The 17218-nt window shown below is 33.2% G+C and overlaps 1 protein-coding gene across 1 annotated transcript in view; it reads right to left on the minus strand.

Annotated features, from left to right (window-relative positions):
• Positions 1-17218, minus strand: part of GluRIB (Glutamate receptor IB) — a 229210-nt gene that overhangs the window by 62067 nt on the left and 149925 nt on the right. Inside the window, exon 6 of the mRNA XM_088275073.1 lies at positions 7284-7487. Within this exon, the coding sequence (XP_088131199.1) occupies positions 7284-7487 (204 nt within the window). The remainder of the gene's footprint in view (positions 1-7283; positions 7488-17218) is intronic.

The raw sequence follows: 17218 nt of genomic DNA on the forward strand, positions 1-17218 counted from the left end.
CACTCGACCCAACAGAAGGTCCATACACCTTCATGCAGGATGGGGCACCTTGCCACCGGGCTAAATCAATAATAAAAATTTTGTCTAACAAAAATCTGCCTTTGCTCCCCTGGCCTGGAAATTCTCCGGACCTTAATCCTATAGAAAACGTATGGAGCATGTTAAAAAATAAGGTATACTCATTCCCAAATCCGACAGTAGACTGTCTAAAAAAAAAATTAAAAAAATTAGGTCAGAAGACGAAGAAATAAAAAACACGATAAAACAGTGCATTTTAAGTATGCCAAAAAGAATTGAGGCAGTTATTTCTGCCAAAGGTGGAAATAATAAATACTAACTATATTTATATGAAAATATATGCATAATTTAAGCGTAATAAAGTGTTCTTGTGTAAATAAAATTCAATGTTGTTTTATTCAAGGTTTTCTCTGAGTTATTCCTGTTTGAATTGAGAAATTGCGCGAAATTCTGCGTGGCCCTAATTCATTGAGTAGATACTGTATATATATAAATATATATATTTATATATATATATATATATATATATATATATATATATATATATATATATATATATATATATATATATATATGTATATATATATGTATATGTATATATATATATATATATATATATATATATATATATATATATATATATATATATATATATATATATATATATATATAATATATATATATATATATATATATATATATATATATATATATATATATATATATATATATATATATATATATATATATATATATATATATATATATATATATATATATATATATATATATATATATATATATATATATATATATATATATATATATATATATATATATTTATATATATATGTAATAAAATACCTAGGTACCTACCTATACATTTTATTAAGTACTTACAAATAGTACCTACATAAAACAGTTCTACCACCAGATGTCGCATGCGTTGCACTGAATAAAACAAAAGACATCAGATAGAAAAATATAAGATTCTGAACTGTCAGAATCAGATAGATATATAGAAAAATATTATAAAGATAAATTAAGAATAAACTTTCATTATAAACTTTAATAACAAAGCAACACATTGTTTTTTTTATTATTATACACCCACTTTACATATTATTTACACCCATTTACAAAGGAAAATATTACCACGTTATTAACACCTAAAGCCCGATGCCCTCAAACAAAACGCGCCCAGCGGTGGTGGGTCTGATCTGACCCAGTACAGAAATCGCCTTTTAGGCGTAAATGATTAAAATTTGTTAAAAATGATTGTGGCCATTAAAATAATACAAAAAATGAATACTTATTTAGAATTAAGTTCTCTGTGTGATTCATTGAATTAAAGCGAGGTTACTACTGCATTTTGAAAGCTTGAGAGCAAATGTGAGTATACATTACATTACACGTAGTAGGTAATGTGGATTTGATAAAAACGCCTTGTCAAATATTATTCATCTCACACACTCCATTAAATACCGTGAGTTTGCGGATTCACGGTATTACCTACACATTATCAGTAGATAAAAATATTTGAAAAGGGTGCCTTGAGCTGATATAGAAAATGATTTATTCGCCATAATAAACTGGCGGTATCTCATTAAGGGTGGAAATCTTCCACTGAAAAGAAAAAGGACTAAAGTAAATTCAGCATTAGATTATAATATGAACTTTAAAAAATATTCCTTTCAAATACAAGGTTGTGCAATGGGAGCATTGATTATTTTAAGAATGTTTTTACTGATATACTAATTAAGACGAAGTAGAATACAAAAGTCTGAGCATTTAGAGGGCTTACAAACTATCATAGGCTGAGTGATAACATTATACATATTATATGTAACATAAGTGTAAAATTATATTTGTATATATGCATAAATAGACACTTTCTTGCACATGCTTTTTCTTCGGGCCCATATAAAGTTGTGTTTCGTTAGTTTTTTTTAGCAGATACCTTTGTCATATGTTTTTTACATACTTTGAGAGGTTTGTCTGTAGATATGATGGTAATGATAGGGAAGGTAAGTGTTATAAATACATCACACTTAGAAAATTAAAAAAAAAGTTTCATTAATTTATTTTGCAGTTATTAAAAAACTACCACCAAAAAATAAACTGGCAGTACACAACGGAGTCTTGGTTGCAACTGTAAAGTATGGATTATTATAAATATATGTTAGCAAAAGAAAGATGAAGGTAGGCTAAATGCAATCAAAATGCGATCCTTCAGACGAATGTACGGAAAAAGATGTACGATAGATGTTCAAATGGTGAAATAATGCAAAAATGCAATGCTGAGATAAGCATTATCGATAAAATTGAGCATGGTGTGTTGAGATGGTTTGAACATGTGGAACGAACGAGGAAAGAACGTCAACAATTTGTATTTTAATTTAAAAAAAAAATTGTTTATGAATATTATTTTGTATACTATAAGCCTCTTAATGTACACTTCTAAAAAGTACCAGAGGTAATTGCAAAAGGAACAGAGGAAGACCAAGAATAAATTTGTATGCCGAATACCTAAAAGCGGTCAGGTTAGGAGTCGAAACGATCGGCGGGTATGTATGAGAAGATGCATGAACGTGGAAGAGGCGAAGAATGTTTGCAAAGACAGAGTGGTTTGGCTTTCTATTATCTCTGCCAACCCCTGAGGGGAAGCAGCGTGATGATTAGTTAGTTAGTTTAGTTAGTTCGTTAAAAAGTACCCCCAATAGCGAATGTGTGTGTTTTTTTTTTTTTTTGAATCTGAGCCCACCATCCACCCGCAGCAGTTATAGAGTCCTGAGGGACTCTCTGTCAGCTGCACATAGAGGAAAATCTTCAAAATATTTCTGAAGAAATAAATATTGCTCTATTCAATTAATGAGGGGGGAGGAGGATGTACGGACAGAGGCCGACACTTCATCCCCACCCCTCGGGATCCCCTCATTACCTCTTTTAATTTTAATAAAATAAAAACAATAAGAACACAACAAAAAAAAAAATAACAATGTTTCCAAAAATAAAATAAAAAAAACAATACAACAATACAATAGAATACAATTTAAGACGAACAAAACAATGACTTAAAGACTAAAGTAATAGAGAACTAGTAACTAATATTTAAAAACAAAAAAACACCGTTATTTACATTAAGAGAAGAAAAAAAAACCATTAATAAAGAAGGACTTCCTGGGTGAACAAAGGCAGAGGATCCAAATACCACCCCCGTAAGGGGAGGACAAAACACAAAAGAACGTGTGCGTTCCGCTCGGAAGGAAGCACAGTCCTGGCCGTATCAGCATCCCACAGGAACAGCAGCCTGTCCCACCAAATCAATCTCACCTAGGCGTCCGCGCATCTGAGGAGTTCCCAACGAGATACCCAAGTCCGGACAAACCGACGGAAGAGTGCAAAATTCGTACTGTTGGCCATCAGATCCACATTCCACGCTGGTCGCATGACCCCTGTCAGACCATTCAGCATCTCATCTCTGGCGTCATCCAATAGCACACAATGCCACAGGATGTGTTCGGCCGATTGATGTTCATCGCCGCAAGCACAGCCCGAAACAGAGGAAAGTCCAAGCTTATAAAGCTTGTCTCTAAACTCCCCGTGTCCAGAGACCATTTGTGCAGTATGATGATCAAAAACCAAAAACTCGCTACACATCCTGTGTCTGATGGAAGGTAAAAAAGACCACGTCCATGTCCCTGTTCGTGCCATATCCCATCTATTCTGCCATTGATTGAGAGTTAAGCCTCGCATGACGTTACATAACTCGCTAAATCTTGTCTCGGAAGGGCGCAGCACGATACCGAAGTATTCCAAACTCTCTCCTTTCCTCACAGACCGTTTTGCTACTGCCTCTCTGGTCTCCAAGTCTATCGGGAGAACTCCTGCGAGCACAGGAAGGGTCTCAGACGCCACAGTCCGATATGCCCTTGTCAGTGCCAGCAAGGGAACCCTCTGTCCACGAAGCAGTGCCAGTCTAGCCACCCCGATATCCAAACGATGTACCCATACCTGAGCCGCATACGTAACCTGAGCCACATAGGATCCACGATATAGTATCTGCAGGGCTGGAGAACGAATACCCCATTAAACACAACTTAGGCGACGCAAATGAAAAAACAAATTTTTAGCCTTTACCGAGGCGGTCTTGATGTGCGTGAGGAACGACTGAGATCTGTCCAGTTGAACACCAAGATACCGGACATGGTCCTGAAAACTGATGCTCTTCCCGTCCATCTTTACAACAGGATTTCTCTCCCTATTCAGGTTATCACGCAGCATCAAGCCAATCGTCTTGTGAGGCGAGAAAGAGAGTTTGTTTCTTTCACCCCATTTTAAGATTTCATTCAAAGCATCACTAGCCTTCTTCTCTATCATAGATCTTGAACCTCCCGAGACAAGAAGAAGCGCATCATCCGCATAAGCCACCGTAGTGCAACCCTTCGGCAGCGGAAGTAATAAAAGGTCGTCAAACAAAAGGTTGCGAATGTATGTATGTATAATGTAAAATAGTAGTTTTTTGGATATTTATTCACTAAATTGAAATTTATCTTTACTAAAATTCATACTTTTATTCGACGCGGATTTTTAATGATGTTTTGATTACAAAACATTTCAATGACATTTAGTTAAAACAAGTATACGAATAATTAAATATCTAAAAAAATCCCTTAATATTTATGTCAAAATGCGTTTGAAATATTCAAATGTACTTTTTAATGTATAATATGTAGGTACACGAGGCAAAGTTTATTAATTAGATACACAAAGGTTGATAGAGTACAAAAGGGAGTTAAATAGCAATCAGCTCAGAATCTTAAATCAACCTACGGTTTTCCCCATCAAGCCAAATTACCGCAAAATCACTTCAATAATAAATGTGAGTCTATCGATGTATTAAGTGAGATTAAAGGAGGTACTTTGAGAATTTATTAACTGTTGTAAATGAATATATCTTCTCAAATATTATTTTGGAATTTCATTTAAACTTTATGTATAAAAATTTCCCTATTGTTTTTTGACATCTCATCAAAGATGAAGAAGAATATGGAAGTCTGGGCATTTACGGGCCTAACGACCGTCATAGGCTGTTACACGTGTGTAAAGTGATCACTTAAACCAGCTGAAAATCCCCTCAGTTTGTTTGTTTGTTTATCTGTTTGTCTGTTTGTACATGATGCATTGCTATATTAAGCATAGGAAACGTTAGAAACTATCAAAATATTTTCATTACAACCTTAAGGAGGTTACTGTACTAAAACAATCACATGACAATACGTGAAAAGTATTTTAACCATTTAAAAACGAGTTTAAAATATCATATTTAATAAATACTGTCTATTGATTAAAAACAGAATTTGATTTAGGAATTAGATTTTTCATGATACATGGATTTTATCCATGTAAAATGATGAACTACACTTGGATGGCTAGACTCTGACCAATGTACGCGATGGATTCCTCAGTTCTGACATGTTGTGCGTAGTAATGAGGATAGCCCGGAACGACTGGTTTTGATCGGTAGCCTGGAGGGGAAGAGAGGAAGAGGAAGATCTTCTACACGATGTATCGATCAAGTTAAGGCAGCAGCAGGCACCTCGGTGGTTGGAGCGCTACGTGCAGCGCAGTTAAGGGATAACTGGAGAAGAGTCATCGCTTCTACAAGGGTCACAACCCTCAGTAATGAGGAATAAGATGCAGAAGAAGAAGATGTACCATAAAGCGATGTCATTGTATAATTTATCACACTAAGGACACTAGCAAGGTAATGTTAGCGTACTGAAAATAAAAAGAGAAATATTGACTAACAAACTATGACGCAGTTTCGCCTCAGGGATAGGTAGAGAGAATAGAAGGCGACTGTTTTTGCATTTATTCTTTGCCTCTTTATCTCTTCATGAATATTACGATAAACCTTAAAACATGCAAGCACCTATGTATATTAAAAAAAAAGTTCGTTCAAAATATTAAATCCTGCCACGGGTGAAGCGTCATTGGTTGGCCACACACTCATACATACTATATGTTACTTATGGCCGTCAGCGTGCTTCTTGACAGAATGCATTGTTGTTTCATAGGTTATTAATATTTTTATTTCTTCACAATAGAATTGTGTGCCTTCATTTTTTTCTTTTGACCAAATTAAGCCACAGCAACGCGTGGCAGGTGCAGCTAGTACCTATATAAATTTGAATTAAACATGTGTATAATAAGCCTTGCTTAGAATTCCTTTACAATTTATAAAACCTACTTTTAAACTCAGCAATTTTCATAAAGGCTATGTATAATTACTTATTTATTTATTTAAACTTCATGTACAGAAAATAAATAAGTACCAGCAACTAAAAACAGACTAGTGATATTAATTAAAACGGTTGATACCATATATAGCTGTTTGAAATCAGAGGGTAGATAGTACTTGAACATTTAAAAAAACATAAATTACAAATTAACATATAAAAAAAGCATAAATTATAAAAAAATGAAAATAAGGAGAGCAAAGGAAAAAGGGAGTTTAAGGAAGGGGGTAAAGGAAAACTCAGGGAGGAGGTTTGATGGACAGTTAGGATTGTAATGATAAATAGTAAAAGATAAAGATAAATGATTTACATTTCTTACATAAAACTTTAAATATTTATTTTACCAGGTAAATACCACTATTTCTTAAAACTTATTATGACGTGTGTTTTAAATCATTTGGCATCACTATAAACCATTACATAATGATACGTATTTCAATAGATTTAAGGAAATCGTGGCTTTTATAAAGTAAATATAAAATAAAACAATGTTTAAACTTAAAAAAAACACAGTTTTTTTACCACTTGAGTTTATTTGACGACTAGTTTCGGAAGCCAAGCTTCCATCTTCGGGACTAAATGTTTACATTAAGACCTGAAGATGGAAGCTTAGCTTCCGAAACTAGTCGTTAAATAAATTCAAATGGTAAAAAAACAGTGTTTTTTAATAACATCAACATGTCTTACCACAAAGTAAATGCCGAAACAATAAATATAAAAATGAAAAGATAAAACTACAAAGTGACTGACAAATCAAAAATGAACTCAATAAGTTTGATAAGTGGAAAAATTTATATCGCAATTAAGAATTTTTAAATTTTTGCGATTTTATAAAAAAAAATACTATCTCATTTTATTTTATTAAAGCCACATTTAACTTTATACCACATTCAATTCTTATGTTTATTTTGTGTGTATTCAAATAAACTAGATTTTGTGAAAAAAATATAAATGATTGATTACCTTTCTAAGTATACGAGAGATCTTATCCCCGTGTTCCCAAGGAGTGACCCATCCCTTAGCTGCGCAGTCTAGAGATCTGGAAGTGTTCCCGAGGAACATGGCCCTTCTAGAATTGCCTCTTGCCGATTCTATTTTTTTCCTCATTAGGCGATTGAAGGCTTCGACCAGGACGTAGACAGCGTCGTACATAAGAGCAGCTTGGGCCTAGGAATAAAATACAACATTAAGACGACGCATAATTATACATGGTGGTTTTCATTCCATACAAAATATCCTAGTCGTACAGGAGAATGTGACCAACTACCAAAACGTAAAATGTTCAGGAGGGCCATTTAAGTCACTTTTGCTCGGCAGGAAAATAAACAACAATGCAGTTAGTCATTTTTAACAATTCAATATATTATACTTCCAAGTTTTAAATCCTTTGGGATTTTTTCAGGGCAATATTAAGCTAGTAAGATATCAAATAGTCAATGATCACGTTTTTGTAAAACAATGCACTTGGTCACTTTCTCCTGTCTGACTACGATATGTTATAATTGGTGTTTTATATAATACGTTATATAAATATGTTGCATCAGGTAGACGGTAGAAGAAGATTTCGTATATTCAATGAGTATGTTTCCAGGGATGGAAAGATTGATGAAGATAAAGGAAGGAGAGTGAATTCTGGGAACAGAGTAAATGGTGCGCTAAAAGCAGTTACAGCAAATAAAAACCTATCACCGTAAGCTAAACTGGTAGTACACAACGGAGTCATAGTTTATACTCTTTTGTATGGAAGTGAAACATGGAGTTGGCAAAAGAAGGATTAAAGTAGACTAAATGCAGTCGACATTGCGATCTCTCAGACAAATGTGTGGCAAAACGATGTACGACAGATGTTCAAATGTTGAAATAAGGAATGAATGAATTACTGAAATCAGCATTATCGATAAAATAAAGAAAAGTGTTCTGAGATGGTGGACATGTGGAACGAATGGGTGAGGAAATAACAGAAAAAAATGAAGTGAATGAAGTTGGTAAAATGAACAGAGGAAGACGGAGAATAACATGGCATGATCATGTATGTCAAATACTTTAACGTGGTCAGGTCAGGCGTCAAAATAATCATCGGGTATGTATGAGGTGATCCATGAATGTGGAAGAGACGAAGAAAGTTTGCAAAGACTTGACTTCGAGAGAAAAGTATGCCATACTTATTTGGTTGTCAAAACTCTCGACAATGGAGACTGCTATAAATAATCATTATGTTATGTCAACCAAAAATTATAACAAAAAGTTAAAAATAAGTTTAAAAAAAATCATAGCCTTTTATATCTGCATTTATATTTTAATTAGGATTTTTATTTGTACAGTTCCCAAGTCATAAAAATTCAGCACTTGCTTGCAAAATTTGAACAGAGTACAATTATTTTTAATGAAACTAGTAAGAATGGAATAATTAATGAATAATTATATTTTTAGTCACCTTAGTATGAAAAATGATTTTGTAAAATATTGTATACATTTTATAATTAATTTTCTTATTTCAAAATAAATATCTCAGACGAAATTTCATTCGAAAAATAGATTTTAATTAATTTTGAAATATTTATAGAGCTATCCGAATTTTGAGTACTGCGTGATTTTAATCATGGATACAATGAAAAATATCACATAGTACATAAAGTGATCACTTAAAGTAGCTAATGCCAGGTTTAAAACTCGACAATATGACTGAAGTAACATATTCCTACCTCAATAATCTTCTATAAATATTATATTATGAGATATTAACCCAAAAAACTTATACCGTGTTAGACTATCCTCCTGAATATTTTTTAATATAAACGACGAATTTATTTATCATTTTAGATTTTAAAAAATACTACTGCATCCAGTAAGAATACTTTTATACTATATTCAATAAATCTTGATAAATCATGATACTTATTCAAAATATTTTAAGGATAAAATAGCTGTAAACAAACATTTTCATGAACATTTAACTAGAAATAAGGATAAAATAAGACTGCCTGGTTTGGCCGGTACTTGCTCGCACATCATTTGAAATTGGAACGACTTCAAGTGTGAATTCGCCAGACCCCAGTTAAAAACAAAAGAACCAGATTAGTAGCGTTTTTTCCATTCTCGGCAACGGACAAGTCTTGTGCTCTGCTACTCTTTTTATTGTGCCACCGACCTAAGGACAACCAATCAAGAGAAAATCACCCTGATCCAAGCGCTGGTTCAACTACCAAACAAACACAAGAGGTCAGTTCCTTCATTTCATCTGTAGTGTTAGCATTTGTCAGGATCGCCATCCCTTTGTCTTGAAGGTTCCGATGATACATCATTGAACTAACTTGAAGGGATTTCATGACTCCAATAACGATCACTTTATTTCATTGGTTTAGAATCGTCCTCTGATTAACAGGGAGAATACGAGATTCTCCCATTATTTCGAACGTACGTGTCGGTACCACGTGGTGGCCAATTATTTGAGGACACCTGGTCCTCAAATAATTTAATTCGCACTGTGGCGAAACCATCGGTCCCACGTGTTTGTTCACACGTGCCAAACAAAGGTCCTTCGAGCTATCAGTTTTTTTTAGTTTAGTTTCGTACTATGGCAAAACTACTGGCATTTATGAAAAAAAAAAACAGAGTCGCAAAATTGTTCAATGTATAAGGGTTTGAAAATGTATGATGAGATGCCTGAATGTAAGAAGAATGAAAACAATCTGAAAGAATTTAAAAATAAATGTTTTGTTAACTGTAAAAAAATGTTAATATATATATATGTAGGTGGAGTAAATAATGCATATATAAAAGTTTACATTAGTTGTAATACAAGCTAACATAAGAAATAATTTAAAAAAAAACTATTCACAACTATTCAGGTTGTCTTGTTCTTGTGTCAATACACATATTATGTCAATGTTCTTTTATGTATTTTTTTGTTATTTAATTTTTAATTAATGTTTTACTCAATAAATACCACTATTTCTTAAGATCTACTGTGACTAAAAGTATTCAAATACCTCGTGAAAATAATTAAAGTAAAAAGGTTTAATATTACAAATGTACTGAAAATCTTTCAAAGCATTAATTAATACATAAAAAAATAATTACAAGTACCAGTGTGGTATTTAAATCTTCACGATGTGTAAAATATGATTACTCTAAAAAGACTAGACATCATTGATTACATTGAGTTGCATTTCACGGAGAAGACTTGACGCTTTCGGAATGTGGTATTGAAGGCGCATGCTCCAAATTCAATGGACAGCTAGACACACCAATGAGTCCAGTCACCAAAAACTACGCTTAGATAGCTTGACTCTGGCAAATCTCTGTACCCGACGGATACTTTAGTTCTTTGGGAAAAGAAGGAGAGCAAGATCCGCACGATGGACCGATCAAATTAAGGCAGCAGCAGGCACCTCGGTGGTTGAAGCGCTACGTGCAACGCAGTCAAGGGATAACTGGAGGAGAGTCATTGCTTCCCCAAGGGTCACAACCTTCAGTAATGAGGAACAAGATGAAGAAGAAGACAAACATATAATTTTTATTTTGTGTAAGTCGACAGAATCATAATTTCAATCTAGTAAATGGATGCCGCGATACGGGTAATTAACAGTTTTTTTTTTGTATTATGTACAAGGATTCATGGCATATTAAGTTTTTATGTCTTAAATTATTGTGGATATATACAGCTATGATTTCTTTTTGATTATTAAATAAATGAATAAATAAAAAAAATAATGCTTATTTGGTTCGGTACATGTCCATTTTTCGAAGAGCAATTACTTTTCCCGCGTATTCGCGCCATATTTTACCGCGTTTTCGCGTCGCCTACTTTTCGGCTCCTGTCCCGAGTTTATGTTGTTCTTGGCGAACATATTTTCCCCGAGGCGAGTAATAACATTAGCAAACGAGCATAAATCAAATTTGCAGGAAACCTTATAAAAATGAAATTATCGCGCGCGTTATAACAACACACTTTTATGCTGGAGAACGTTGGATTAACACCTTACTCTTGGCCTATTGCTTCTTACGACTTCATTCAGAATGGCGTTCTTCTTAGGCGTCCTGTTCCTGGCTGTTAATAAATTTTGATAAATTTTCTTCAAAACTGCATGTTACCTTTTTCGTTAAGTAAAAATGTTGACTTTTAAAGATAAATGTTATACATAATATGACTCCAGAATATCTAAAAGAGGTATAAATTCCAGACGAATTGGTTGATAGACGTCTCACGATCGGTGAGAAGAACTAGTTTGGGTAAAGTTATCTTACCAGCGCACTAAAATTGGGGATCTTGCCTTTACTGTTTACCGAAGACATGGAATGGTCTTCTACTATTACTTACAAAAAGTGAGAGTTAGATAACCTTTAGAAAAAAAATAAAAACGCATTTTTTTTTGGAAAATCATTTTCATAATCTTTTTTTCCCCAATTCAATTACAGTGAAAATGGCGTTATATGTAGAAATTATATAAAAATAACATATTAATTAATTTATAATTCATTTCACACTTTGTATTTTTACACGTTTTAACATATTTCTGCATAATAATTCCTCCGTATCGTATACGCTCTCAATGGTGCATACGGCACTGAGAGCATCGACGCATTGTTAATTTGGTCCTTGAGGAAGAGACGAGAGTGGCGTTTCGTGCTCTCTGTCTATTTCCATAGCAAAAAACGGAATAATGGTAGTAGTAGTATTAAAAAAAAATTGAAAATACATTTGACCTCCCTAGGAATTGAACCGGGACCTTCAGCTAGAAAGCCAAACGTAATACCACAACACTGCGAAGGCAGACAATTTTAGAGCTCTATGAAAAAAAAATCTATCTGAAAATAAAAAATAATAAAAATCTATCTAATCTAAAAAATATCGGGCGCGTGCAATCGCTTCTATGTCAAAATATGCGATGAATGCAGTATATTTTTTTAAATATTTTATAACGAAATACGAGTATAAAAGTTACATAAATTTGTATATTGTCGTTACAATTAAGAAGGTGTAGTGAGATGTTTTGGACATGTGGAACGTATGAGTGAGGAAAGAACGGTTAAACAATTTTATGAACCAAATGTAGTTGGAAAAAGAATCATAGGAAGACCAAGACAAAAACTTGGCATAATCAGGTTTATCAAATACTTGAAAGTGGCCGGGTCAGGAGTCGAAATAATCGGCGGGTATGTATGAGGAGATGCATGAATGTAAAAGAGGTGAATAATTTTTGCAAAGACAGGGTTGTATGGCGTTCAATTATTGCGTTAAAATTATGAAAGGTGTGGTGAGATGGTTTGGACACGTGAAACGTATGAGTGAGGAAAGAACGGTCAAACAATTTTATGAACCAAATCTAGTTGGAAAAAGAAGCAGAGGAAGACCAAGACAAAAACTTGGCATAATCAGGTACATCAAATACTCGAAAGAGGAGAGTCGAAATAATCGGCAGGTATGTAGGAGGAGAAGAATGTTTGCAAAGACAGGGTTTTATGGAGTTCAATTCTCTCTGCCTACCCCTGGGGGATATGGCGTGATGGTTTGTTTGTTGCATAAATTTGTGAAATTGTAAAAAAAGAGGAACTACCAAAAACCGTTTGGGTTACCTAGTTAATAATTTTTAAATTTCATTTACTTCATAAATTTAATGTAAAATATGGATAAACCACTCATCATTTGTTGTTATTCACCCTTTACATATTGAAATAATTGTAGTAAATGCTATTATAACATTTTATTATGTACCATACAAATATCTAATATATGTAACAAGCATACGAAGGCTAATTAAAATTTCATTTAAAAGACAATTAATTAACTTGATACTCCTTTTCTGTTTAAATAATTGAAAATATTAAACTCGCATGATACACGAATAAGCAATTAGGAAAATTAATATTAGATGGATATACGAAATATATCATATAATGTACGTTATCAACATAAAATATTAGCTCAAATGGAAAGATATTTGTAATTTATTAATAACGTATTCATTTTCTATTGATCTCACTAATTGAAAATAAATAAATAAATAAATAACTCCTATAATTGGAGATAATCAAGATGTGTGAACAAGTTGAACACACTCACAATGTTGTAAATGTGTTAATTAATAAAAAGTGTGACATATAAGAAGTGTTAGTGTTATTAAAACATGTATTTTTTCTAAAATAAATAACCAACAGGGGGGTAGGCAAAGATAATAGAACGCCACACGTCTCCGCAAAAAAATCTCGTTTACTTCATATTCATGCACGTTCTCATATATCCCCTCCAATTATTCCAACTCCCGATTTGATTTGAAATTATTAAAATTCTTGATCATACATTTTTCTCGGCTTTCTACTGCTTCTATTAACAGCTACATTCACCTCGTAAATTTGTTTAACTGTTCTTTTCTCACTCACTCGTTCTATATGTTTGAACAATTTCAACACGTCTTTATTAATTTTATCGATAGTGCTTATCTCAGCGTAGCAATCTTTAATTATAGGGTGGGACGTGGTCATTACCTTTTTTAAAACTCTCGCTACAAAACGACAGTTACTCCTAGAATGCGTTCCTATCTTATTTTTTGAAGTAAGTTAAGTGTCAATCGAGCCATAGACGAACGAGGAGCCCGCGTTCGCCGCGGACGCCTACTTTTCCTTCAGCCGTTCCGTCATTGCAATTCAGCGTGCATTCAGAAAACAATTCAATTTCGCGTCTGCGGGTCGTGTGCCTGATCGTAAATTATTTTCACATCAGGTATCATACATTACGATATGGGTGGACACGTTCAGGGATACTGGTAATGTGAAAAAGAAACGAAATAGAAAGAGATGTAGGGGATATGTGCTTCTAACTGGATGACGCAAAGGCTCACACGACACGAAATTACATTATTTTTTTGCGGGAACACCTTCCCGAAAGGCGCATCTCTCTCAGAGGCGATCTTCAGTGGCTAACGCGATCCCCAGATTTAGCTCCCTGTCTATTTTCTGTGCGGCTACCTTAAATCATTGAATTACACCAATCGTCCAAAGACTCTTGGTTAGCTGAAGGACAATATTATTGCTGCTAATGTCTACATAAGCCAGATATTCCGGAATAACTTGACAAAAATGTCGAAATTCGCCTTTCTTAGCGCATTGACGAAAACAGAGGCAGCCTTCGAGATGCGGTTTTTAAAACTAAATAAAATCAAATTTAAAATGTGCCCCTATATATAGAAAAAATAATCCATACTGACTATGCTTTTTGTGTTATGATTTTATGAAAATAAGAAAGTGGCCACGCCCCACCCTGTATTTCACCATTCGAACATCAATCAGACATCGTTTTACCGTAGGTACATTCGTCGATCGCATTTCGTGTAGTTTCAGTCTACATTCATCCTTTTTGCAAACTGCATGCTTCATTTTCTTACATTAGGGTTGGTATTAGAACTCCGTTGTGTACTGCCAGTTTAGCTTTGACTAATTGACTTTTTTTGCTGAAATCGAGCTTAGTGCACTTTTCACTTTGTTCTCAACATTCACTCCCCTTTATATATCATTATCTATATTTTTGTACTGTTTTCTATGGTTGAATTGAATGATATTGATTATAAATATGAGCTTTATTATGAACATGTGTTTGTTTACATGTTTTGAATAATTTTATCATCAAGATCAATAAGTTTTCTTTACGCAATTTTATTTTTTTTTAACACATTTAATTACCAATTATTGTTTTTTGGTGAAATTTACATTATTACTAATAAAAAAGGCAAGTTGAAAAGCAAGTTATTGATTTTTGTATATTTACTTGTTGACACGACACATTTAAGACATATGTAACAAATATGATTTTTTAAAATATAAATATGAATTCCATCTGTCGTATGTAACATAAAATCGACCTTCCTAAATTTATATATATATATATATATATATATATATATATATATATATATATATATATATATATATATATATATATATATATATATATATATATATATATATATATATATATATATATATATATATATATATATATATATATATATATATATATATATATATATATATATATATATATATATATATATATACATAAATAAATACTAATACTAAATGTTGTGATATAAAAAAATAATGCCATGATAAAATACACACATATTTATGTGTATAATAATACTAATACCATCTGAAAATTTATCAAAACAATTTCTTTACTTTTTTTCTATTAGCTCAAAGTCTATGAATTAAATAAAATATATACAAGCGTAATAAGCTGAGCGAGGTTGTTTTTAATTTTTAATTTTCAAGCGAATTCTCTAGAGTCAAGGAGGGTGAGTTTAATTATGTTACCATCTTAATTTCCCGTGAAAAGCAAGGAATTTTAATATCGTAACTTTGAATATTTAATATTCAAGTAAATCACAGCTTTAGAACATTCGATCGCTTTATGACATGTACAAAACGTTTTTATGTTCTTAATGTGTTGATAGTTGTGTAATCACTTTAAATGTGTACAATACTAAGTAATAAACAGGTCTTTTTTAACTACTGAAACTCAATTGTAGTATTAACGGTCACCTTATGGTCTAATTACAAATGATATACAGGGTCTTTTAAACTTTCAAAAATGTTAGCAGCCATATTGTTTACGCTACATCAGTCAAATTGATTGTAATTTATTCAATTTGTTATGGCAAATTACCGTGGATGGATACAGCCTTCAAAAACACGTGAATATGATCATTTCTTCTGTTTGGCCAACGTTCCGCGCGCTTCACCCATTTTAGGGTCACCATAAGCGTCCTGGGCGAGAAAACTATTCGCTGTTAGGTGGATAAACTTAAGTCCACTGGTTTAGTAACCAATCAATCAACACTTGTACGCCAACAAAACGCAAGATATGCCGAAAACATCGTCGCTGTCCGTGGAGTGTTCAGGAGAATCCGAGGCAGTCGATTTCGCGTCGCTCACAAGAACTCGGCCTTTCGCAGACCACAACTTGGTGAATTTTGCGATGATTACCAACTTTTTTTTACCTGAATTGGATGATATGAACACCAACGACATGAAGTTTCAACAGGATGGCTCTGCATGCCACATGGGACATTCTGCACGAGCGATTCCAGGGCACTGCTATCTCACGTGGAGGTGATGTGAATTGGACACCGAGATCGTGCGATTTGACAACGACACTACTCAAATTCTTGAAACTTCAATATAAATTGATAAAAAACGAAACATGGTGTGCAAGCGTCACTAGAGACATCTGTGTTGGGACGAGGAAAGTTTTTACTTAGCAGAAACTCTTTGATTAGTACGTGAGGTGTAAATTTGACACAGATGTTTCAAGAGCCAGCCTATGACGGTCGAATGCCCTGTAAATGCCCAGACCTTCATATTCTTCTTCACCTTCGTTGATATGTCAAAAATAAATACAATAATTGTTATCAAATACTTTCAAAGTAAAATTTAAAAAAAAAAGTGTTTTAAACACTTCATTTATGGAAGAACCGCAATTATGAAGCAAAAAATGATTTGGATATCGCAGAATCTAGATCATTTTTCATTTGACACCTATTATCAATACAAAATATCAAATTAATGTTTCGTGTAAGTTAACTTTCACCTCAAGAGTATGTTCAAGTTTGATTTGTTTCAGACACCCTACGCCATCCCCTAGATTAATTATGTACGCTTGCAAACTCGTTGAATAATGATGTGATGGTTCATTTTTTTTGCACTCACCACGCCTATTTAAATAACGCCAAACTCTTGATTATTTGTTCAAAAAGTCCATTTCTTATTCATAAACTTAATCGGATTAGGAACAGTTTCCTTGTTTCCTTAATACATCTATCTTTAATTCCAAGCAAGACTGTTCGAGTAACACGCGATAGGTGAAATTTGTTTCAACACTACTACTACTATTATTACCATCA

The sequence above is a fragment of the Brachycentrus maculatus genome, unplaced genomic scaffold (assembly GCF_059751285.1).
Source record: "Brachycentrus maculatus isolate JH-2025_06_01 unplaced genomic scaffold, ASM5975128v1 h1tg000781l, whole genome shotgun sequence".
Taxonomy (NCBI): domain Eukaryota; kingdom Metazoa; phylum Arthropoda; class Insecta; order Trichoptera; family Brachycentridae; genus Brachycentrus; species Brachycentrus maculatus.